The sequence below is a fragment of the Heterocephalus glaber genome, unplaced genomic scaffold (genome assembly GCF_053883595.1).
Source record: "Heterocephalus glaber isolate CG9 unplaced genomic scaffold, H.glaber_assembly_v1.0 deba00001461, whole genome shotgun sequence".
NCBI classification, from domain to species: domain Eukaryota; kingdom Metazoa; phylum Chordata; class Mammalia; order Rodentia; family Bathyergidae; genus Heterocephalus; species Heterocephalus glaber.
The window spans coordinates 23,613,655-23,639,432 of record NW_028258308.1 but is presented as its reverse complement, the minus strand read 5'-3'; the positions used below and the strand labels follow the sequence as shown (position 1 = coordinate 23,639,432).

General features: G+C 37.0%; 1 protein-coding gene and 1 pseudogene across 3 annotated transcripts; one reads left to right on the top strand and one right to left on the bottom strand.

The window, feature by feature from the left end:
- Positions 1-1,779: 1,779 nt before the first annotated feature.
- Positions 1,780-21,414, bottom strand: LOC101724089 (protein FRG1). Of its 3 annotated transcripts, none has more exons than XM_004853066.4 (9): positions 21,193-21,413; positions 19,616-19,683; positions 11,864-11,989; positions 10,999-11,056; positions 10,035-10,149; positions 7,666-7,770; positions 4,293-4,384; positions 3,417-3,527; positions 1,780-1,892 (listed from the first exon to the last, which is right to left on the bottom strand). In XM_004853066.4, the coding sequence occupies exons 1-9, from the start codon at positions 21,252-21,254 to the stop codon at positions 1,856-1,858; spliced, it is 774 nt and encodes a 257-aa protein (XP_004853123.1). In that variant the 5' UTR covers positions 21,255-21,413; the 3' UTR covers positions 1,780-1,855. The 3 variants fall into 3 exon arrangements, with proteins under 3 accessions (XP_004853123.1, XP_021120731.2, XP_004853124.1); XM_021265072.2 differs by having other exon boundaries at positions 20,493-21,386; XM_004853067.4 differs by lacking the exon at positions 7,666-7,770 and having other exon boundaries at positions 21,193-21,414.
- A 2,222-nt stretch (positions 21,415-23,636) lies between these two features.
- Positions 23,637-23,703, top strand: LOC147826758 (U4 spliceosomal RNA; annotated as a pseudogene).
- The last annotated feature ends 2,075 nt before the right edge of the window (positions 23,704-25,778 follow it).

The window sequence follows — 25,778 nt, the reverse complement described above, 5'->3', positions numbered from 1 at the left end:
GCGCACTCAGTGGAAGTGGACGACCACCCCGGATAGAGGACCATTTCCTCGGTCAAGGGTATATGAGTAGCTGTGCTCCACTGTTAGAACCTCCAGACAAGCTCTAAAGATTTAATCCCTCAAAGGCACTGTTCATCAAAGTATGGTTATCACTTGCTTCAAAATTACCTGGAGTACTTGTGTTTTTTTTGGTACCAGGGATCGAACTCAGGACTTTGTACTTGTAAGGTAGGCAGTGGAACCAGTGAGCTAAATCCCCAGCCCCTACCTGGAGTACCTGTTAAAATGCAAAATTTAAAGCCCCACCCCAGACATGCTAAGCTTGCATCTTTAAGAATACATCCTGGAAATCCACAGGTGCCCCAAGTGGTTCTTATGGATATAACTTCAACTATTTTTTTTTAGAAATGAGCTGACAAAAGCAAGGAACAGATCAAGCCCTAGGATAGGTTTCACATTCTGGAAACTACTGGCATTTTGGGCTGGACAATTCCTAGTTGTAAAAGGCTATCCTGTGCATGGTAGGATGTTGAACAACATCCCCAACCTCTTTCCATTGTCTTAAATGTCTCAAAAAATGCATCCAGACCTTGAAATATGTCCCCTATGGGGGAAAGTAGCCCCAGATTAAGAGCAAGAACTGCTGCTTTGGGGGATTTTAGTAGTAAGCATGGTCCCAATCTAAAGATCAGAAACAGAAGGAAAATATAACATACAGGAATGTCTATTAGAACAGAATGTTAAGTTACAGCCAGACCTCCAGGAAGAACTGCTGTATAAAATGGACACTAGTAACCTAGCTACTTTGCTTGTAGAGGGGCCATTTAACTCTGCATTTGGTGAGATTATAAAGGCTAGCACTAGACAGGGTCTGGCAGGTTGGGCCAGGTCTAAATCCTCCTTGTGCATAAGATTCAACAAAGACTTTTAAAAACACAGATGGCAACTTCATATGGTTTACACTCTGCCAATTTCATTCTTGAATCAGAATTTCCCATGGAATCCAGGCATTTTATATACAACCTGGATTTGGAACATTCACTGAAATTAAAATGATATCCACAATACTATGTTTAGGAATTCAGAAATACAGACCTTGGCAACACTTAGCGTCTGAACCTCCTCAGTAGCTTTCCATTCCACAAGTCAGGAGGAAAGCATTATATATACATATCCACTGTGGCTAAACTGTTCATAAGGGATTTCCCGAATGTTACTCTTTTGGCCTCTCTTCTAAGCCCTTCAGTGATTGTACCACTTTCCACCCTACTGCCTAAAAGATGATTCCTTTGTCTGCCCAACTGTTTTGATATCTGAACTGTCTTGGCAGTATATAAGAGTGAATTAAAGGCCGCCAGACAGTGGAGTTCAGTGATTGAGCACTTGGCTAGCATGTGCAAGGCCCTGGGTTCTATATCCAGGCTACAAAGAAGAACTGAAGAACACCACTAAAAACCTTGCTGGTTGATTAGACTGACAAGTTTCTAACTTCATTCTATAGGTAATGATTAAGTATCTATCATATCAAGTATACAGATAATAAATCAATACAACATTCCACAAGTAGCATAGGAAACAAGTTTTTTATAATAGTACTTAATGCTTTATGAGTTAATCCAGAAAAAAAATTCTGTAGTACTTCACGTGTGAACTGCATATGGAAGTATTTCCATATGAAATACTTCCTTTATAAAGTACATCCATGAAGAATCTTAAACAAAATTGATCTTGTTGAAACTGTATACTAATTAATCAATAATTCCACAACAGCCCAAGAACTCTACAAAAGCACTATCACTGCATATTTTATTCACAGAAAACAAAAGGAGTAGGAAGAAACAAAAAAAAGTCCTGGTCATTTGCAGTATCTATCAGCTTTCAACTTGGCTCTCCTGTTTAAGACAAATAAAAAGTAATCAGTGTGAGACATACCATATATATATATATATAGTCAACTGCTACCAAATATAAAATTCATACTTAGAAACTGTGTTTAATTTTTGTATTGTCACAATACATTACACTTTTCAACTTTCTTTTTATACAAAATGGATTGTAGTCTTAAAAATTTTTTTCCTTAATATTAACAAATGTTTCCTAAGGGCTTTTTCAATTCACAACAGCAATTTAAAATTAATTCCTTGTGAATTTAAGCCTACCCTAAATTGCTAGTTGGTAGAAATGCTGTATTTTTACAATGCTAAAGTTACAGGACAAACAGCTTGTTCTATTTTAGAGTTCATGTCCTGATTGTATTTTATATCCTTTTTTATTTCCCATTAGATTATATACTCAGTTGGAAAAAATTCTTACATTATTTACTGATTTCCGGTAAGAAATCCATCAACTAGTTCAGGAATAATATGACTAAGTATGTCTTTATCTGATTATGTAAAGAAAGGTTAAGAGTAATTTTGCAACACAGGATATGAATGAGTAGCAGAAAGGTACTCTTAATCTGGCACTTACGTGATTTATAGATGTAAGCACACAGCTAAGCCTCTGGCTATTTTATAAATTATTAATTTAGGACAGTGATAGAGAACCTTTTAGAGCTTTCAACAACACAAATAGCCTGTTGTGGCATGCATGCCATAGGTTCATCACCACAGAAATAAAAATGAACAAATATTAATAATGTGCTATGATAAATATTCCTGCACACTTCTGAACCTAATTAAACTGATTCAATTTCACTAATTAAACTTTTTTTTGTTTTTTGAGACAGGTTCTTGCTATGTAGTCAGGCTGGCCTTGAACTCACTACATAGTACAGGCTGGCCTCCAATTCTCAGAGATCTTCCTGCCTACAGGGATGTATGACCATGCCCGGCACTTATTTAACTTTTAAATTTGGTCATTTTACAAATTTATCTAATTTTAAGAACTCTAATAGAACCCACAGAATTTTGATATTATTCAAACAACTTTCTAACTCTGGTTCCAATAGTTATAAAAATAGCTAGGCATGGTGGTGCATGCCTATAATCCCAGCACTTGGGAGGCTGAGGCAGGAGGATCACCACAAGTTCAAGGCCAGCCTGGGCTACATAGTGAGTTCAAGGCTAGCCTAAACTACACAGTGAGACCCTGTCTCAAAAAGCAAAACAAACAAACAAAAAAAACAAAAAGAGAAAAAGGTTATGAAAATAAGTTTATGAAATTCTTTCACCCAAAGCCTAATTTCTTACAATAAAGTATAGAAGTACTTAAAACAATGGTTCTAAATTTTAGATATTCTTTTTCAGGAATCTTTTCCCAGACTTATTAATGTTCTCTCCTGGTAATTTTGCCACATATATAAACTAGAAATAAAAACAAAATTTGAAAATTATAGTACTTCAAAAAGAACATGGGTTTATCCATGTACCTCTTGGCTACTTGAAGCTGTTAGAAAACTGTAAATTTGTATTTACCTGTCCAGAAGAGTCTCATGCAAAAATCCATCTTTCCGAGCCTTTTTAAGAATTTTACTGTCTTCTTTACTGATTTTAAGTTTATGGTCTTGGAAGCTCTGAAATTTTTTTCTGTAAAGAAAATATCTTTGTTGAAAAAAATCTCAATAGTAAAAATATTATTAAAGTTTTTTCCCCACTTATTTAAAAAATCTAATTGTATTTCTTTAATAACTTTTTAGCTAGAAAGGTGACATTTAGGATCTACCATCATGAAGGATGTTGTTTGGATAGCTCTGCAAAGCTCCCTTCTACCACAGCATATGGGTTGGCGTCCAATGTTCTGAACATGAATGGTGACTGGACAGGATTACAGCAATTCTCTTAGGCATGAGGGTGCCAGGTTTGGTGGTACATGCCTATAATTCTAGCACATTGGGAAGCTGAGGCAGGAGGACTGCAAATCTGGGCAAATTAGCAAGACCCTGTCTAAAAATAAAAAACAAAAAGGGCTGGGGATGTATGTCAGTGTGACAGCCCTGGGTTCAATCTCCAGTAAAAAAAGAAAAAGAACAAGAAAAAAAAAAAGGGAACAGGAAGCAATGAGTAACCAAGTGACTTCAGCTTTGAGAACCAGCAGGATAATAGAAAAACTGAAGCCTTAAGAAAAGCGTTCAACTTGGGTCAGGGACTCAATCAGCTCAGTGGTGCTGCCACCTGACTCGCAAGTGCAAGGTCCTGAGTTCAATCCCCAGTAACAACAACAAAAAAGCGTTCAACTGAATTCTGTGTCCTAGAATCTACAATATGCTGCTCCTTCTTGTCCTTCAAGTATTTTAGTATAAAAGTGTCTTAAGCAGTTTACCATCAGATATGTGAGTTTAAAAGAATACATACACGTAGTTGATTTCACACTGTTTTACATTCCCTTTGTCTTCTTCTGGAATGTCATCTTTTTTCTTGGTTTCCCTTTCAGCACAGGATCTAATCTGGATATTGGAGATGAGAACACAACAGGTGATATATTTATTTTCTCCCACTTTCTTACTCTTGATATGTGTCTGATATTTCATATATATAATTAATGTAAGTAATTGCCATTCTACACTTCTCTAAAACAGTCCTTGTGCCAGACACATTAAAAAAATTATTTTAAAATATTTTATAAATCATATCCTACTGAGCAATTAAGCAATACTTTAGTTTAATTTTGGCTTCAAACTAAATACACTGGGATCAAATTTTCCCTGGCAGCCTGTGACTTTCATTAGATGTACAGCTTAAGACAGTAGCTATTTTACTTAGCACAGACTATTTCTGAACATCTTAAAACTTTAACCATAACACAATTTGTTTTTACTGAATTTGAATCCACCCCTTTTAAGTCCTCTTTATATCCTTACAAGGATGGACAGATATTTACTACCATGCTAAAAATTAACTGATTCAGGTATAGAAATTAGGATCACCCACGGATCTAACAATCTGCAGCTCAAAGGATCCATGTCTTCAAAGTGGATCCCTGTGGTCCAGAGTCCAATGCTGAGATTGCTTAGAAAGTGATGATGAACAATATAGTTGTGCAAATGATGTGTGTGTAACAATTTTGGTTAGAAGACTACTGTAGGCAGGAGAGATCTGTGTTCTAGTGGACAAGGACATGTCATAAAGGTGGATGATTGACATGGCATAGCAGAGCCTGTAATGTAACTGGCCAGGGGAAAGAGTCCTGGATAATAATCGCTCAGAGTTTGCAAGTACTGTACTTGACTAACCAATGAGACCTAGAGAAATTGCATGGTACTTCATTTGAGAACTACTTTCATAAACACAATGGGATGTATTTCTCTATAAAATACACAGCATTGTACAAATATTTGTATTGTTTTTAACAGCTTTATAACAAAATGCAGATAAAATGTTAGCATGATACAATAAAACTGAGTATCAATAAAAATCAAATATAGGTAAATGAGAAATCCATCACCATTTTCCTAACGGGCTGTCTCTACAAAGCAGTGTGTTACAGAAGGTAGGAGTAGCTTTTGGAATCAGTCAGCTGAGCCTGTGTATAGATTCTGTCTTTCCATATTTAGCTGTGTGACTTTCATGAAGTGAAAGGTAGTGATGTATTAGGACTGAAGGCTATTTCCTTTTCTGTGAAGTTAAGATAACAGCCACTTCACAAGAGTGCTATGCAGATGAAAGGTGACAATGCATGTACCAAATTCAGCAGAGTGCTCAACTACTTAGTTTTGTTTTATGTTTATGTAATTGAAAAATATTACACTAACACTTCAGTTTTCAAAGTAAAATACCTATGTCTTAGGTTAAACTTGAGACTTTTGACAGTCAAAAGGCCTTTTGTAAAACTATAAGAAATGCAGTAAATTTTCTAGTTCCTATTCTATATTCTAGGGAGGTATTTTTATATCAGCCAAATCCAATGGGTCAAACAGAGTTAATGTAATTATCATTCTTGCTTGTAAATATCAGCAATGTTTTTCAAGAAAAAAGAATACTAAAATATTATAAAATGAACTACTATGCAAAGAACATCTTAAGAAAGCAAATATATGACAAGGAATTTAATAAAGCATATACAGGAATTTGGTAGGTACTTGTAAATTAGGCTGGTAGTAAAGAAAATGTATATTTTTTTATGCTTTATAAGAATTAAAGATATTTTAGAAAAGGCACCCCCCCCCCCCCCCCGCCACCTCTAAGAGCCTTCGACTCTAGCCTTTCCCAATGCACTGAACACAGCAAATCAGGATGAGACTAGCTGCAACCTATGATTCCGAACAAATTATGGCAGGTTCCGTACTGGAATGGAATGCCAAGAGTAAAAAAGGTAATGCAACAAGAATGTGATAGTTATTCTTTAGACACACTTTAGCGTACGGTCATTAAGGATCTAGTGCATTTTGTAAGTTGAAAAAAAAGGCTTAAGGGGCTACATCATATTTCAGTTAATCACCTGATTTATCTAAGCTATCATGTGATTTTATTTAGAATGTCATTTTAACATGAAGATGTCTGTGTAACTTTCACAATCAAGTAAAACAGAGAATAAGAAAATTTCATTTCTAGCTTAGTGAATAATTTTTTCCCCGTGCTTCATGTTTCTCCTCATGTAAAAAAGACATGTACTTATTCATAAAGACAAACAAAAATTTGAGTGCTAAAGCCCTGTAAAGTTTTGCTGTGATGTTCATTTTTCCTGTAAGCCTAGCATGACGGTGGTCAGGTAGTAAACAAAACAACCTACTAACCTTCTTATATAGGTCAGTGTAAACATAATTTTGTATAACCTCAATGGAAGGGAACTTAGGATATCTAACATAATTTGTTTTTTTTGGTACCGGGGATCGAACTTGGGTTCTTGCGTTTGCGCAGCAGGCGGCGAAACCACTGAGCTAAATCCCCGGCCCTCTAACATAATTATAGATGCATAGACTCCTGACCCTGTTATGCTTCTGGGAATTTATCTCTGGATATATTTGAACACCTACACAATGATGCATAGTCAAAGTTAAGTGCTATACACTGTTTGTAAGAACAAAAGGCTCAAAAAAAGAATGAAAGGCTGAAAACACCCCAATTTCCATTTATGAGATTGATTTAAATAAAGTATGTTCTTAAAATCGAACATTATGTAGCTGTTAAAAAGAGAAAAAGAAAAGGAAAGGAGAGGATGATGGGGAAAGGGTAGGAAAGAGAGAACTTCCTACAAATATACTGACGGGAAAGATTTCCATGATACAATATTAAGGAAAAAAATTCAAGGTAGAAAATTACAAACGTATTCATGTGTTTATAAATAAAATTTGAGGAGACTATAAAAAAGGGAGGAGCAGAGATAGGGGACAGGATAGATGGAGACAGGTGAACAAGGTGGATAAGAAATGTATGTCTTTAAATGCTTTTAAAGTTTCTGTGCTGTGTGAACACATCTATTTTTAAAATTAAAATTTTTTAAATGCAGGAGGGGCAAAAAAGAAAATATAGGTCTAAAAAGTACATGGAACTAACTCAGAAAAAGATACTAACAAATTGAAGTAATAGCAAAGTGCTCAGAGATGCAGTAATTTAAAACATATACAAATAAGCCATCAATTATGGAACTTGTAATTAAAAATAAGTCTACTTGGAACATAATATAAAAAGACAGTAAGTCTCAGTGATAGTAAAGGACAAATGTTTTACAGAGACACACTCATATCACCTATATGACATGTATCAATACATACAGAAATGTTATGATTACCTTTATCATTTCTTCTTCTCCTGCTGTTTTACTTTTTGCTTCTATATCACCTGATTCATTGCATCTAATAAAGCAACTATTTGAGGCCAATAAAGCCATTTTCCCCTAAGTAAAACAAAATCATGACAAAAAAGTTATAAGGATACCTGCAGAAGAAATACTAAGTCTTTAGACTAAATTCCTTTTTAATTGATTCTAAATCAAGAAATGGAATTTAGAAAAAAATCTGAAAAATATAAAAACATATAAAAAAGAAACCCAAAATCATCTACACTATCACTACTCAAAGATTACCACAAACATTTTGAGGATATTCTAGTATTGCTCAATTCTAACGAGTGAAATAAGATTTCTTTTCTTTTTCAGTAGTGGGGACTGAACTCAGGGAGCACTCAGCTACATCCCTATCCCTTTTTAAAATCAGTTTAAAAAAATGATCTTTAAAGACAAAAAGTTATGAATAATTTATAATACCATATTAAAATATTAATGTTTTAAGTAAAATTCCTTTTATTCATAACTGGAAACTTTAAAAAAGATATCATATAAAAACTAGCCTGTGGTACCTCTGAGTTTAAGAACCAAATGTTCGAAGGACTCGTGTATAGAATATTTTTTTTTTGTTTAATGCTTGATGTATTATACTGATTTTTATTAAGCAAAATTTTGAAAACTAGTGTTTTTTATACCTATATACCTGAATTATAAATTTGATTAAATTTCCTTAACAAATCTAAGGCTGAATTAGACTTTGTATTTTAAAAAAATTCTTGAAATACTTTATACATCAGACAAAATATTCACAAATAGAGTAATTACAAAATGTTTTAATAAATTCATATAATGTTCAGTTTAAAAAGTGCTAATGGTACAGACTTTATTTAATTTCTTATTCAGGGTGAGAGGGTCTGGGTTGTGTGTCACCTAGATGGCTCTCGGTGAGCACCAGGATATGGCTTCAAGGAGATTAAAGCCTGTGATGCAGATCAGCTGAGTCCCTTTTTACACTATATGAAGAACATAGTTTAACTTGTGCTTCTTAAATTTAAATTATTCAGAGTTAAGACTGTAGAGATGGGAAGAAGATGTGAGGAAAGAGAGAGAGAATGTGGGGGCAGGGGAAGGAAGAATAATGCGATAGATAACATGTACCAATTCCCCAAGATCAATGAAATTACTATGTATCACAAATATACACTAATAAAAAACTTAAAATTATGTGAAACTTAATGTCTTTTCTCAAAATAAAATCAACTGAACTTTCCTAAAGTTCATTAGTAGTATCTGATTCATTCTGGCCTTTCCTGCTGGAATATTTTTATTATAAATAACTCATTATAAGCAATAGGATCATCTACAAGAGGCTGCAACCATTAGTGGGCCATGGAATCAATTCAGTGGTCACTGAAAGTACTGGGGACAGTTTGACATAGAAAAAGGGGTGAAAGGGAACAGAAAATATCAGAGGCCATAACAAGTAAATATTTTTAAGTAAAACTTGTGTTTTAGCACACGTGTGTTTGTACTGTGCTACAATATAAAAGTACATTTCTCTGTGGATTGACCTGACTTCCTTTTGAGGGGATGTCTGGCTAACCTATCATCTTGAAAACCCTGTTGTATCCTATTTTGACTTTGTTATTGTATATAACCACTGGTGTCACTCATCTACTGAACTTCTCCACGTGGTGGTTCTTCTTGGTGCCCACTGCTGTTCCCTACCACTGTTCTTCATATAGTATCAACTCTTTGGAGTCTATTTAGTTCTTCTATATTTTTGTTTAGTCTTTATTGCTTAAAGAAATGGAAAAAGGAAATTATGTATTCTGTATCAACAAAGACTTAAAACATTCATATACTGTAATTATTTATTTAAAATTAATAAATGTATTTTTCTTTTGTATTAAAATTATTTTTGTGCAGTGCTTTTCCTTTTCAGGTTCATTATAAACTGAAGACTTTTACAGTTCTAAGAAGACTAAATTTAATTGTTATTTCTGCAGAAATTTTCACAACTTGGCCTTAGCTTGCTCCCCTGTCCATTTACCATATTCCCCAATGTCTTTGAAAACATTCATGTCTTCTGCTAATAAGAAGATATTCCGAACTATCCTGTTTCCCTACACTGAGACTTAAAGTTGACTATTATTAAGAGTCCTGAAAGTCAATGTGCTGCCCCCAAGGGTGTACACAGAAACACGGTGAGCAAAGGTACTACTGTTCTTTTTCCTGCACTATTTTCTGGAATATTTTTAAGGTCATAAGTTCATACTAATCTTTTTCAACTCAATGTGTATTATTGCACCTGTCTTTTAAAAATTATTTTTCTCACACTCATCGTAAGACTTACAAATAATAATAGCACTTACATCTTGAAACACTGGTTCCCACTGTTCTCTTGGTCCAATGGCATCCGAACGCCCAACAACAAGTCCATCTGAATTGATACCAAGATATTTTCCATAGCCGGATTTCAGGGCAATTCTTTGAGTTAATAAAATGGACAAGTATTAAAAACTGAGCAAAAAATTAAATATGGAACTAAAAATAGGGCATGTGTGTGCATGCATATACACACATGTATATCCAGATATTTTTATACAAATTACAAAATATAAAAATTCGGACTAGATATTTTCCAAATCTCTGAGAACTACATGTGGCTGCTTGCTGACATAGTGGACATTGTAGTTCTCTATATATAATTTCTTTTTTTGTTTTTGTTTTTTTTTTTTGGCACCGGGGATCGAACTTGGGACCTTGTGCTTGCAAGGCAGGCGCTGGAACCACTGAGCTAAATCCCCGGCCCCGTATTTTGTTTTTTAATATAAATACTGTATTGTATCTTACATTGCACAGTATCTAATATTATGGACTGTACAGAAAATATTTTCCAAATGTATTACTTTTCAAATATGCTACTTTCAATAGATATAAGTATTCTATTAGAGATTAAAATTTACTTTTTTGCCACTATACAAAGTCCTACTAATACCTTTCTGTATATAAAATGTTAGAGGTTTAATTCTCCTCTCAAAACACAAAGTTAGTATAATTCTAGCTTAAGAATACTTAGATATTTACTGGGTATTTAAATAATGTGGTTTTTTTTTTTTTTGGTACTGGGGATCAAACTCAGGACCTTGCTCTTGCAAGCCAGGTGCAGTGGCCCCGGCATTAGTATTCTATTTTTGAATGTCACAGAATTCACTTTCAGAAAATTCATATAAGTTAAAGTTACTATGTAGCCTTTAGTTAGCTGATTAGTAGAATTTTATAATGAATGAAATTAGCAAAAAGAAAGTTATTAATTATAGCTAAACTCAAGTTTACCTGGAATCAGACAGTTTGACAGCAGTAAACTGCTCTGGAGGACTAGGACCTTCATCAACTGCAGGAAAAAAAACCAAAAATATTTGATTTTTAAAAATAAATATGTAGGTAAAGATATTTTTTGCTTTAAAAAATGTAGTTTTCTAAAATAAATCTAAAAATATTAGGATATTTGGATACAATTATAATATAGTATACATAGAGTAATACCTTCCATAAACTATCTTCAATCACTGCATAGGTAAGAAGATAGGTTGAGATGATAATTTAGTTACTTCCAAGATACTTTCTCCTTGTGTTTTAACTACAAGGCATAAATAAGCACTTAGTATTTAAAATACTAAATGCTTTCATTTATTCAAGGAATGACCATTGTGATCAAATGATACTGCTTTTTGCTTTCTGTTTATTTCATACATTAGTGTTTCCCCTGTGGGCTAACCAGAATCAGGAAACTTCCAATTGTTTTTTTTTTTTTTGGTACTGTGGATTGATCTCGGGACCAGGAAACTTGCAGTTGTTAACCATTCCCAAGCTAGTTTTGGCAAAAGGTCTGAATTAAATTCCTGATTCCACCACGTTTTCTTTTCATTTACTATTTCAATTGCAGTATTTATACTGCTTCCTATCTCCACAGATGGTCTCTGTTACTGGACACAGTGTTTTCAAATGCTTACACTAGAAAGAGGGAGTTGCCAAGAGTTGGTAAATATGCAAAAAAGAAAAAAGTGGAAGGGTCCAATGCAATAGTTCCATCCCTTTAGAACATGCTTCAGCATAATTATAGTGGGGCTAAGTGCATGACTATCATAAAATTTGTGCTTTAAGTGTCTTTTCCCTTTCATTATTTCTGCCAAAGACCAACCTTCTTTATGTGGTGCTCCCAGTGTAAAAAGACCATTGTCAAGTGCATGGATATACGTTCCTTTATCCATTTCAATGGCTATAGTTCCTGAAATGTCACCAAAGTTGGCTACTGTCCACCACATTCCTTAAAAAAAAAAAAAAAAAAAATCAATATTTATTAAACATTTTACTTTTTTTTTGGTACCAGAGATCGAACTCAGGACCTTGTGCTTGGCGAGGCAGGCAGCGGAACCACTGAGCTAAATCCCTGGCCCAACATTTTACTCTTTGACACTTTTACCCCCAATCCTGGTGATTGAATGCAAGGTTTCATGCATGGTAGGCAAGTGCTTCACCACTGTTATTGCCCCAGCCCTTTCATATTGGGACAGTGTCTCACTAAGTTGCCAGGCTGGCCTCTGATTATGAGTCTCCTGCCTCAACCTCCCTAGGAGGTGAGATTATAAACCATTCTGCTCAGCTGTCACAATTTATTTTTAAAGGCTTTTATTTTACAGTTGTTTAAGAAACAACACAGAGATCTCATTTATCCTTTACTTGCTTTCTCCAAATACTAATGTCCTGCATAACTACCATACAATTTCAAAGCTAGGAACTGATACTGATATGATTCATGAAACTTATTTAGACTTCATCAGGTTTTTTTGTTGTTGTTGTTGTTGTTGTTGTTCTTTGTTTCCAGTTCTGGGGAATGAACCCAGGGTCTCATATAGGCTAGGAAGGTACTCTACCCTTGAACTATACCCCCAGCCCTTTCTATTTTTTCCCTCAGTTGCCCAAGCTGGCCTCAAATTTATGATCCTCCTACATCAGACTCCTGAGTAGTTGGGATTACTGGTTTTTGCCATCACAGCCAGGTTAGATTTTACCAGTTTTACATGCACTATTTGTGTATGTGGGGTAGATTCATGTTATTACCACCACAGTCAAGAATACATTCATTTTTAAACCATAAAACAGTAACACAGGTAAAGGTATAAAGCAATACAGAGAGAATAGTTTCTCATTCTAGACCCTAGCTATCTATTCATGACTGCTTTCCAGTGCCAATATAAACTGTTTCTTAGGCATCTGTTCAAAAAGAGGTACTCTTTGGCACATGCTGTAGTACCCCCTTTTCCAAAGGGTATACTCCAAGACCCTCAGTGGATGCCTGAAACTGGCTAATACCAAATCCTATACAATATATACTGTTTCTTCCTATACATACATACCTATGCTAGTTTAATTCATAAATTACGCAAATAAATTAACAATAAAACAGAACAATTAAATTACATAAATACAGTTTCTCTCTCACATACACACTTTAAGGAAGCGCTTTATGGCTTCTCTGTGGCATTTCCAAATTGTGAACACTACTATTTTGCTCTTGAGCCATTATTAAGTAAAATAAGGGTTGCTGAAAACAAGCACTGTGATAGTGTGACAGTTACCCAAGTTGCCTACTAAGTGACTAACAAGCAGACAGATTATACAGTGCCATTCTATAGGACAAAGGAATGATTAACATCTGGGTAAGAGTGACAGATTTGATAATGCTACACAGAATGGCATGCACTTTAAAACTCATTTTTTTACTTCTAGAATTTTTCATTTAATATTTTGAGACCACATTTGACTACTAGTAGCTGAAGCCATGGAAAGATATTCTAGACCTAACTGTGATTTTAGATTAGAGGCAAAATGAGAATCTATGTGAACACTAATGTCTAAGTATAGAAAGATGTTAAATTTAGGGTCAAATTATTTAAGGAATCTTTGTAGAAGTTTCTATTTTAACAGAAAAAAGAGGTCTCAAATCTTCTGAATTACACTTTGCTAGAGTAGAAATGAACCAGTCTTTAACTGGGTATTAGATAATATTAATTCTTGTTAATTTTAAAGGTCCAATAATAGCATAGTGTTAGATATAAAAAAATCTGTATTGATTTGGAAATTTCCATTTAAAAAGTTTTTTAAAACTGAGCCAGACATACTCACAAAATTTCCTATTCAGGTAAATAATTCAGGCTTTTCATAACTAATTTAAAAATATTATTAAATTGTACCTATAATTTACTTAAAATCAAAAACTTCAAACTATATAAAACTTTTATAGGAAAATGGGGAAAAGCTTCATAACATTGGGTTTTGCACTGATTTCTTGGATGTGACATGAGAAGCATATATGATAGAAGAAAAACAGACAAATCTGACTTCAAGAAAATTAACTTTTGTGCATCAAAGACCAATTTTAACATGGAAAAAGACAACCCACAGAATGGGAGATTTGCAAATTACATACATAGTAAGGAACTAATATTCAGAAAATGTACTCTAAAATAACACAAAAAATGGAAAAATATGGATGCACATGAAAAGATGATTAACAGTTGCCTATTATCAAAAACCATGAAAACGAGTTTTGGTGAAGATGTGGAAAATCTGAAAGTCTTGCACTCTGCTGGAGATGTAAAATCTTGCATCCCCAATGGAAAAAAGTATGAAAGGTCCTCAAAAAAAAAAAAAAAATCACAAATAGAACTTCCATACAGTTTAGCATTTTCATTTCTCTGTATAGATCCAAAAGTATTGAAACCAGGGTCTTGAATACACCATGTTCAGAGCAGAATTATTCATAACAGCCAAAAGGGTGGAGGCAAAGCAAGCATCCCTTGAAAGATGATTAAACAAAATGTATTACATATATACTATAGAATATTATTCAGCATAAAATAAGAAATTCTGACACATGTTATAACATGGGCGAAACTTGAAGACATTATACTTCATAATAAAAGACCTCACATAAAGAGAAATACTACATGCTTCTACTCATATGTGTTTCTTAGAATAGTCACATTCATGGAGAGGGATTGCAGACTGGTAGTTACCAGGGACTGAGGGTTGGAGAAAATGAGGTGTAATGTTTACTGGATACAAAGTTTAGGTTTTCCAAGATGAAAACGTTTTGTATATGGATGGTGGTGATGGATGAACAACAATGTGAATGTACTTCAAAACTAATCAGATATAAACTTAAAAATGGTTAAAATGGCAAATTTTAACTTAGGTATTATTTTATCATAAAAAAATCTATTGGGGGCCGTTCCACCACTCCCAGCCCAGAGGAAGGGGCTTCCGGGCTGCCGTTCCACTGCTCGTGTAGAATCAACAGAATAGCTTTAAAACATTAAAAAAGCTTCCTTTCTTCCAGAAACAGGTATATGCTTACTTCTGTGTCAAGTTTAGACAATCGTAATGTGAAAGAAGGTGAGAAGCAAAAAAGAAAAAGACATAGAAGGATTTTCTATTCAACCAAGACAGAATAACTGGTACTAGACTTGCCTTCCCACTACAAAAGACTAGAATGGCAGACAGATATATGAGGAAACTATTTTTAGGCACTGAACACAAGTGGAGCAGCACTGCCCTGTTTGAGAAAAGGGAAATACATGAGGTGAACCTCACAATCACTGGCTTTCTGCCTAATGGCAGTTTTTTGTCTACAGGGCAGGGAGATAGAGGCCCAGAAGAACAGACAATCCAGCTGAGCTGAGGGTTGGAGTGCCAAAGTGACTGGAATTTACAGAGCAAGGTATCAGAGAAGAAGGAACTACACTGACAGGAGCAGGGGACAAAAAGTGTACATGAGGATTATCTTTGGTTTTTTGGCCAACAGCCAAACTGTGCACATACTGGGCAGACTTCACATGGCCTAACGGAGTGGTCACTGCTTGTGAGAGCTGACTAGAGATCCCAGAGATCCCAGGAATGTGAGAAAAGCTAGAGTGGATTTAACACTGGGATGTATTCTGTGCATTTAGTTCAGGCCCTATGAGGACCACTTCCTGGAGTAAGAGTCACCAACGACCTGGATTCAATACAGTTCTTACCCAAAAATCCAACAGACTCTTTTTGTAAAACCTAATAAATTGAACCTAAAATTTTCCTGGAAATGTGCAAGACTTAGAATAGGTAATCTTTTTTTTGGTACCAGGGATCGAACTCGGGACTTTGCAAATACATCAACAGAATAGAAAAAATATCAGTGGAACAGACGGAATCAAGACTTAGACCAATATAAAAAGTCAGCTGCTTTTAAACAAAGAGAATAAAGTAGTTTAATGAGGAAAGGGAACTCTATTCAGCAATGTGGCTAGAACAACTGGTTGTCAATGAGGGTAAAAATGAAAACTTGACACTTGTGTTGTACTATGCTAAAAATGAATTTGAAGTGAATGACAGATCTAATGTAAAAACTAAAAATATAATCTCACTAAAAGAAAATGTAGAAGAATTATCTTCATGACCTTCAGTAAGCCAAAGATCTTTTAGAATAGAGAAATAAGGCAGTAACTTTAAAGAGAAAAACATAAACTGAGCTTTAGAAAAATTAAAAACTTGTTTATCAGATAAGTAGTATAGGGCTGGGGATTTAGCTCAGTGGTGTCACCGCATGCCTCGAAAGCATAAAGCCCTGAGTTCAATCCCTGGTACCCCCCCCACCCCAAAAAGGAACACAAAACAGGTAAGTACTATAAAGAAATAACAAAGGGTACCACAAAGAGGAAGAAAAGGCTGATAATGATATAAACTGTTGACAACCGTAACTTCCTTTCATTTTTTGTGGAAGGGTAAAATGGCACAATCACTTTAGTAAAATTTGGCAATTTTTTAAACAGTTAAATATTCACCTATTCAGGGCTGGGGATTTAGCTCAGTGGCACTGTGCCCGCCTTGCAAGTGCAAGGTCCTGAGTTCGATCCCCAGTACCAAAAAAAAATTCACGTATCCTTTGACACAATTTGCATGCTAAGCAAGCACTTGACAACTGAGTTACACCCACAGCACCTTACCCCAACTTATACTTTTTTTGTTGTTTTTTGAGGTATGGTCTCCCTCTGTAGTTCAGGTTGGCCCTAAAGTCACTATGTAGCCCAGGCTGGCCTCAAACTCACTGTGATACTCCTGCCTCAGCCTCCTAAGTGCTGGGAGTGCTGGGATTACAGGCGTGCACCACCAGGCCCAGCCCAACTTATAAATGTTGATGTGCTCCTTCAAAACATTATGAAATTAAAAATGGTAGAGTAAAGATAGGCAGTAAAATAAAGCTTCTTCAGCACCTGAAATCAAGACACCTGGAAAACAACAAATTCATAATGAAAAAAAAAAAGTAGATTTCTGAGAATCAGGAGGGAGCTGATAGGAAAACTAGAAACTACAGAGAAGCTGGAGAAATGGAGTACAATGCAGAGAAAAGAACAAAGCAGTCTGGAAAGCTAACCACAGCTTTTGGGGAGGGGGAATCTATTTCCACTGACACAAGGTAAGCCCACAGAGGATCAGCAGCTCAAAGGAGCTACAACAGACCAGGTTGGCCGAGTATTAATACCTAGAATATATAAAAAACTAAAAAAATCAGAACCCCCCCCCCAAAAAGAGATCCAATGAAAATGAGCAACTGAAACAGACATTTCTCAAAAGTACAAATGACCAATAAATACAGGAAATAAAAGGTCAATATCTCTGGCCAAAAGAGAAATGCATATTAAAACCATACTAACTTTTCATCTTACTCCAGAAAGAATGGTTATCATCAACAAATGCTGGCAAGCTGAAGGGAAAAAGCCTTTCTGTTGCCAGTCATCCAAGGGTGTTTGTTTTTTTCTCAATTCAGATGCAAACTGTAAATCAGCAAAGTGCAGCTCTGCAGTCCTCATGACACTGGATGGGTGCTAACTGCTGACAAAGCTGCTGGTTACTGCTGCTGCCTGTCATCACCGTCCCATGCTGGCCTGTGCCAACCCCTCATAGGTCAAATCTGCTGGGTCCTGCCCTGCCAATGCTGGCTACTACTTTCCAGTGTCAGCTTGTGCTGGACACCATGGGTTGACTACTAGGTGACAGTATCTGGCACTGCCACCTGACGCCTTCCAGTGCCAGTCTGCGCTGGAGACCAAAGTCTGACTCTACCCGGTGCTGATCTCTGTTGGCTACTGGTCTCTGGAGTGCTTCGGTGCTAACAGCTCTTAATGTTTACTGCTCTTTCTTTTCAAACAACCGCTCTGTCCATACTACTCAGGATAAAATCCTGGAGTAGATTTACACAACGTTTGGAGCCAACACTACCTAAGAAATAATTCAGGAGCAAGTTTACAGAACACCAAAGTGAGTCTTCAACAAGGCCTGTGCTGCAGTATAGGGGAATCAGTACCCAGGACAGCAGGCCCCTAGACTAAACCCAAGAAGTGGCTGAGTAGAGCTACAGGCCCATGTCGGTGAGGGGGAGGGCTGAAACCAGGGACTCTTCTGAAAGCTTAGTGTGAGGATTAGGTATATAAATAAGAGGCCCAGATCCCTCCCTTCCTAATCTTCCCCAAGCCAGGGTGTTCACTCCCTTTTTCAAAAAAGCAACAGTAGCACTGAAGAGGTACTGTGTTGACAATCTGGCTAGACTTCTGTTGGAGTAGAGAATGGTGGTCTGATAGCCAGGGAAGACAATGAAGCAAGCTGTCCTATTCCATGGCGGGGGGGGGGGGGGGGGGGGGGGGGGGGGGCGGGGCCGGGGCGGCGGCAAAGAGAAGTGAGGGGGAGGGGCACTACACCTACTGGCTGGGCCACATACCTCTTCAGCCCCTTGGGGAAATACAACATATTAGAATAATACGTGCAAATTCATGCTTATAGCAGCCCAGCTCATTATAGTTAAATCTTAGAAGCAGTTTATATGACCATCAACAGATGAATGATAAAAAAAATGTGGCATTTATACACAACGGAGTACTACTCTGCTATAAAGAAAATATTTAAATCAATTGTAGGAAAATGGATGTATCTTGTGATCATATTGTTAAATAAGGGGAAGGGGACTGAGAGATGGGAGGGTAAGGTGGGGCGGGGAAGGGGATGTTAAAGAATTAAGATGTGTTATGAACACGTACCAACTCCTCATGAATGCAATCATTATGTACTGCAAATATGTACTAATAAAAATAAAAATTTTTAAAAAATGTGATCTCCCAAAACATTAGCTCTGTGCCACTTGATTTTTACACAATTTTAAAGCAACCATAATTTATAAAGTTTCAAAATGAAACATTAAGTTTTAGAAGAGAAGAAATGTGCTTTAAAGTACTGGTAGAGTGAAAGGACACAATGACTAAATGGAAAACTGGTTATAAGTGTGTTTGGTTCAGCTTGCTTCTAATACCATTTATACATTACCTTGATGTTGTACTCTGTTTATTTATTTTTTGGTACCAGGGATCGAACTCTGGACCTTGTGCTTGCAAGGCAAGCTCGGTGCCATTGAGCTAAATTCCTGGCCCTGTACTCTGTTTAATCAGGTTTCATTCGTTTTAGTTTCTATAGTAATTATTTTTACTCTGATTATACTTCCTTTTGAGACAAATCCTTGACTCTAAGATTAAAATGCATGCATGTACAAAGAAAATTATTTGTACAATCTATTTAATTAAATATATTTATCTACAGTAGCCCTTTAAAAATATGGATGAGAACCTCTGGCTATTAAGGAGTGTAATGGTGCCTACTAAATCCAACATGCTCTCTTTCTCCTTTACACTGTTTGGAAAAAGGTACCATTGGTATCCACTGTGCTAAAAGGTAGAAATCTGAAACTGTAAATGATATCTGAGTACTTAACGAAAAGCATAAATAAGTCAAATTCCTTACTGAAAAAAAATTTCAAAAGGGATCTCAACAAAATTCAACTTTTCTCAGAATATAGCATCTAGTGACTCACCAACAATATCAAGTTGGGTTTCTTCATCCTCTTCTCTTTTTCTCTTCTTTTCTTTCTTTTTCTTCTTACTACAGGAGAAAATTATATACTGATATATTGATTTGTATGTTAAATATCACAATATGGAAGCAGAGAAGTCTTTGAAGCTGTACAATGATTTATAAGCTTCTGGTTTTTATACATGTATTCATAACAAGCAAATCCTCACAGGTACATGTATGATAGAAAGCAGAGTGGGTGCCAGAAACTGGAGAAGGGAAAAAGAGGTAAGAGGTTTATTTTGGGGGTGTTGAAAATGCTAAACAGTGGTGACTCTCATGAGTTATCTTAAAAACCTACTGAATTGTACATTTCAAATGAAGAATTTTGCAGCATATGAAAATTACATTTAAAACATGATATGGAAAAAAGTTAATATGCAAAATAATTCATGACACAGAAAGTGCTACATAGAAATTATGATGGATAGTTATACCAAAATGCTTGGATTTTAATCAGAAAGTATGTTTTCAGAAGGAAATTAGCCAGGCATGATGGCACAAGCCTGTAATTCCAGTACTCTGGAGGCCATGGCAGGAGTTTGAGGCCAGCCTGAGCTACATAGCGATACCCTGTCAAAAAAAAAAGCCAGAGGCAAACTCTCTTCTTCTCCCTGTTAATTCAGAGAGTAAACGTTTCAGACCAGACCCTTAGCAATTCTCAAAAGCAGTGCCTTCTTAGCTCTTTCACACACTTTCCATCTCACCTAAAAGTGTCCCCAACTCTGTTTATCATTGAAACCGGAAAGAAATGCTCAATATTTGCATAAAGAGTTAATCACGGACAAATCTATCGGTTCAAAAAAGATGTGAGCATATGAATGGACAGGTATATTTACCTAAGGCGTTCACAGTTATACATCACCACTGCTATCTCCTCCTTCCTTTGGCTTGATTTTCTGGCACACCTATTATCACACTTACTGCCTCTTTAATATATCAACGAGCACATGGAAACAATTATCTGAGCTCTTACTAAATGAATAGAACTTAAAATTTTTAACCAATCTGGCACAGACCCAAACTTAGTAATTGCTGGGGTCAATATGTACCACATCCCTACAAAAGCCCTTATGTGTCTTTAACCACCAAGTGATTCAGCTCAGTTCCAGCCTTCATGTTACGTCGGAAAAAAATTAAGATTTTTTTTTTTTTGAGAGACAATGGTGAAAAGGATTTTCGCTAATAAGAGGCTGTCATTACGGCCTACGCGATCAGAATAAAGTAGACCCGTCAAGCAGAAGTCGGCGGGAAGACTCAGGGATCCAAACGCGCAGCTCCTGGGCTACTGGTTCCCTTCCCATCTGTCCTCTCCCTCTTCCGGACGAGTCAGCTCGGACTGGGCTCTGCAGCCTTTCTGCCAGCTCTGCACCGGTGTCGCGAACGGAGGGGTTGCAGCCTCTCTACATCCGGTACACAGGCCAGGCCAGCGGGCCAGAAAGCCAAAAGAACAGAGCTCCGCTGCTTCTACGGAGCCGCAGGCAGCGCAGGCACGACAGAAGGAACAGAAGAGTCTCCCACTAGAGCTTCGGGTCTCACCTTTTGGCTTTCGTTCCCTTGAGCACAAGTTTGGTGGACTTTACGTACGAGTATTCGGCCATGGTTCTGACGAAACTTCTAAACGGAGGGGAGAAACAAACGTGAATTCGAAGAAAACACTACGCAAGAACAGTCTCAGAAGCCCTAGGCCTTTTTCAAACACCAAGAGCCTCAAGATACCGATTCCATTTCCTGTTTACGCGCGCGCGGGGGGTGGGACTACGGCAGCTGCGGTGGGTCTAACTATATCAGCGTTCATTTGTTCCCTCCTGACAAACTCCCGGAAGCTATGGCTTTTTCAAGGAAGAAGCCGGGTCGGATGCGCCCTCTGGTGGAATCAGGGGTTCTAATAGCTGTGACTGGCAGCTCCTGACCCTGGTGAGGCAGCCTAATCCTAAATTGTTCTGTCCCAGAACTAGGCCACGATTTAAAGAGCCAGAGAGTGACATGATTTAATCAGCTATCCCAACGTTTGTCTGGAGTGGACCAGGCCTGATAGCTGAGAACAGCCAGTGCTGGGCCCGGACGTGGCGTCCAGGGCCGCTGGAGAAGTTGGTAGCTGACCTCTGCCATCTGTCAGACCTGTGGCCTCTTTACAAGGCATTTCAACTCCATAAACATTTCTTGTATTGTTTCATTAGGTTAAGATGAGTGATGGACAGGGAATAGTTAGGGAATAATATAAAATGTAATCAAGTGCCACATTTTGGCTGCAAGAATCAAGTGCTGTAGGAATTTGATAGTGAGATGGGAGCACGGCATGGAGGATTAATCTGAGCAATCTTTCTGCAGTCTTTCTGGAGCTTGAGAGAGGCACTTTACCTCGTTTTTGTAATTCTCCTTCCAAACCACCCTCTATACAGCTGACTGTGTGAGCTCTGTAAAAGCAATTACTAATTTTAACCAATCCTGCTAAATGAAATGTGAAATTTTTCAGAACCAAAATGGAGTTGCTTCTATTTTTTTTTATCCTTTTATTGGTACATTGTAGGTGTACAATATAATGACATTCATCATTGGAGATACGCACCTTTACATACTCTCTTGGTTCTTATTTTTCCCCCCTACCCTGCCCTCCCTTGAGCCCCTCCATCCCTCCCTATTTACAAAGACTTTGTTTCCATTTTTTCATTTTCTCATATTAATTCCATTCCCTTCTTTCCCTTCTGACTATTCTTAACAACAACAAAGTAAATGCAGTCAGGAAGTTATGAAAGAAGGATTCTCATGCATAATTGCCTGATGATAATTGTCACAGAAGACTTGGAGAGAACCATAGTCTTGCACAGATTATATAGTCTTGCAACTTTATATAAAAAGTACTTGCACAAGAACATCTACCCAGGAAGTGTCTGGTAAAACCCAGACTGATGCCACTCTGGTTATTAATCAGTATGGTCAAGGATCGTGGTTTCTTTATATTGGATGTCATCCTCATTTTTTGTCTTTAAAAACTTTCCCTTGCCTCACATACTTTGAATATCCCCACAATTTACTGTGGCATTTGTTTTCCCATCACAATGCTGTACTATTCTCAAATAAGTATTATTCTTTGGAGAACCACTGATTGTTTTTTGTATATTGGTATTCTACATAATATCTAGCAAAGGCAGCCCATAACTGGGGGGGGGCAGCAAGAGAGGAAATCCTAGCATTGGCCTCTATTCTCAATAATTAACCCCTGTCATTTTAGTTCCAGTTACAATGAATTATTAGAAATGTTTTCATGCTCTGTTCTTGCTTCTGCTGCTTGAGATGCTCTCCTTGATACTATTTCTAGTCTTCTCTTGCCATTTTTCACCCTTTAAGATAAACTCAGGTTTAATTTCTTACAAAAATCCATCTATGAAGGAACTCCTGTACTTCCTCAAATATCCTGTATTTCTAATTGTGCTATCACTTGATTGTTCACATTTTTAGAACAGGAACCTGAGTTTCTCCATGCTTGTTTCACTTGTCTCCTATGCAGTGCCTATTTTGGAGTACACACAGCATAAATGTCTATTAAAGTATTAAGTTTTAATGGATGAGGTTAAGCCTCAGCATAGTGGAGAGAACAGGCTATTTGGGTGTGTGACTTGGAAGGATCCACTAGTAAAAACATGGAGAAAAACTGTTTGGGTCAGGAATACCATGTAATGAAGACTACAGGAAGTGAATTCCTCCTTTATTCATCCACCATCTCTGTATAAGCCACTGTATTTGGGGCATATCAAAGATAAACTAAGTGCCTGATGAGCAAATAACATGTGCAAAGTAGCAGTTTAATCTACAAACTAAGAATAGCTTCTTTGTCAGACTGCTTAGGTAGACAAACCTTGCTCTCTATAAGATGGATGATGTCAGGCAAGTTATTTAACCTCTGTATATCTAAATTTCTTCAACTATGTAATGGGATGATACCCCAATGAATATAGGAACGCCCTTTTAAAAGTGCCTAATTAAGCTTTGCGCAGTGGCAGTATCATAGCCAATGAGGTTTATCTGAGGTGGTTATTGCTAATTAAAAGTGCCTAATAGAGCTGGGCATGGTGGCGCACACCTGTGAACCCAGCACTTGGGAGGCTGAGGCAGGAGGATCACTGTGAGTTCGAGGCCAGCCTGGGCTACATAGTGAGTTCAAGGCCACTCTGAACTATACAGTGAGACCCTGTCTCAAAAAAAAAAGTGCCTAATAAACAGTAAGTGTATCATATATATGTTACATATTATTATTGTTTGAATCTTTATGAAACTAGTGTTAAAAGCTTGGTACCTATCTGACAGCAGTAAGGTCCAGTTGGAGGAAATATGTCACTGGGAACATGCTTTTAAATGGTATATTTTGTCCCTGTCTGCTGTTGCCCCCACCCTTGGTGGCCACGAGGTGAGTGGCTTTGCTTCACCCAAAGCTCTCTACCGTGATGTTCTTTCTCACCACAGACCCAGAACTAGTGGATCCAAGTGACCATGGTCTGAAACCTCTGAAATTATTAGCTAAAATGAACCTTCACTCCTTTAACTGATTTCTCAGGTATTTTGTCAAAGAGATGGAAAACTACCTAAAATGTCCATTATTCTTAAATGTTAAATTCCTTTGAGAAAGGTACAAAGAAAATGTTATAGCAGGATATGATGGCAACATATTGCAAATTCAAAGGAGTACATGCTAAAGTCTCTTTCTACAGATCAGAAGAAGCTTAATGTATTCAAAGTGGCACCTGAAAATGTTCTCTAATAAAGAGGATTTTGACAGATGGAGAAGAGGGGACAATAGTAGTGTCTTAGTCCTATTTTCTGTTGCTGTTAAACACTAAGGCTTGGTAACTTATAATATGAAAAGTTATTCTTTACTCACAGTTTTGGTGAATGAAAGTCCAAGACAGGGTGGTCCCATCCATTCAGCCTCAGGTGATTTTTACAAGAAGGTTGGGAGAGATTCTTAAATTCATGATCCCTAGTGGGATGCTTGAATCAGAATGGGTCCATCTCAAACCTAATCTAGAAAACGAAACCATCACAAATAATTTATAGGTTAGAGTCCTTTCCCACATTATAATATTTTCCCTATATTCCCAATTCTTTCCTATCTCTTAGACCATAGTAATCCACAGGCCATGATGAAAATTTCCAAGAGTCATTACCAAATGAAATAGGTGAGATGCTGTTCATGTAGGCTTTTCAGTGTTGTGACAAAAACCTGCATTCCTCAATTATTATGGAGTTAGCAATTCTATCTATTGAATGGTATGAGATATGGAATGCTTATAATCTACAGAGTAAGTTGTCTTAGTTACTTTTCTTGTTGCTGAGACAAAACACCCAACACCCAAAGTTAAAGGAGGAAAGGTTTATTTGGCTCACAGTTTGTAGAGGTTTCAGTCCATAGCTGGCTTCAAGGCAGGGTGGCATGGGACAGGACAGCAGAGTAATGAAGTATCAAAGAAGCATCAAGGGACAAGCAACAAACGATTAGCAACCAGTGAACACATTATCCCTCTTTCTGTCCCTTATAATTTATCCAGGCTGCCCACCCTTAGTGGGGGTAGCACTCATACCCAGGGTGGGGCACCCTTAATCCTATGCAGGACTATGGCAAACCACTCAGTGGACTAATTTAGTAAGCACACACTCTTAATCCCAGCATCACACACTCTAGAGATCCAGCCACTTCTGAAGAGGCCCCACCTATGACCACATGAGGCTTTGAAGGGACATCTAGACACAAGCTCAGTATGTGTCAGCTGTGATCACTGCTAACATCATTATTTGTATTTGTCACACAGAAAACTGAAACCAAGATAACAGATTGATGTTCTGAAGGAATGCATGTGGAGAGACTAGTTGAAGAACTAAACCATACAACATGTCCATGGTAAAGGATAGAAAGAGGAAGACAGGAACCAAAAGAGAGAAGATAGAAAAGGAAGAAAAGACATGGATTAGAGTAAAACTATAGAAATTGAAACGAAAAAGAATGCCTGTAAAGAGTAATGACATTTAATATTGTAGAAGCTCAGGAGAACAGGATGCAAGGAAGGCAAAGATGTTGACACAATCTTTGGGGAAGCATTTTCGGTACAGCAGGAGAGAGGGGAGTCAGCTTG

Excerpts from the sequence above, each read along its gene's own strand:
- LOC101724089 (XM_004853066.4), bottom strand. The coding sequence starts at position 21,254 with ATGGCCGAATACTCGTACGTAAAGTCCACCAAACTTGTGCTCAAGGGA. Across the intron at positions 19,684-21,192 it reads AAGGGAACGAAAGCCAAAAG|TAAGAAGAAAAAGAAAGAAA; the intron begins GTGAGACCCGAA and ends TTTCTCCTGTAG. Across the intron at positions 10,150-10,998 it reads GTCAAACTGTCTGATTCCAG|AATTGCCCTGAAATCCGGCT; the intron begins GTAAACTTGAGT and ends ATTAACTCAAAG.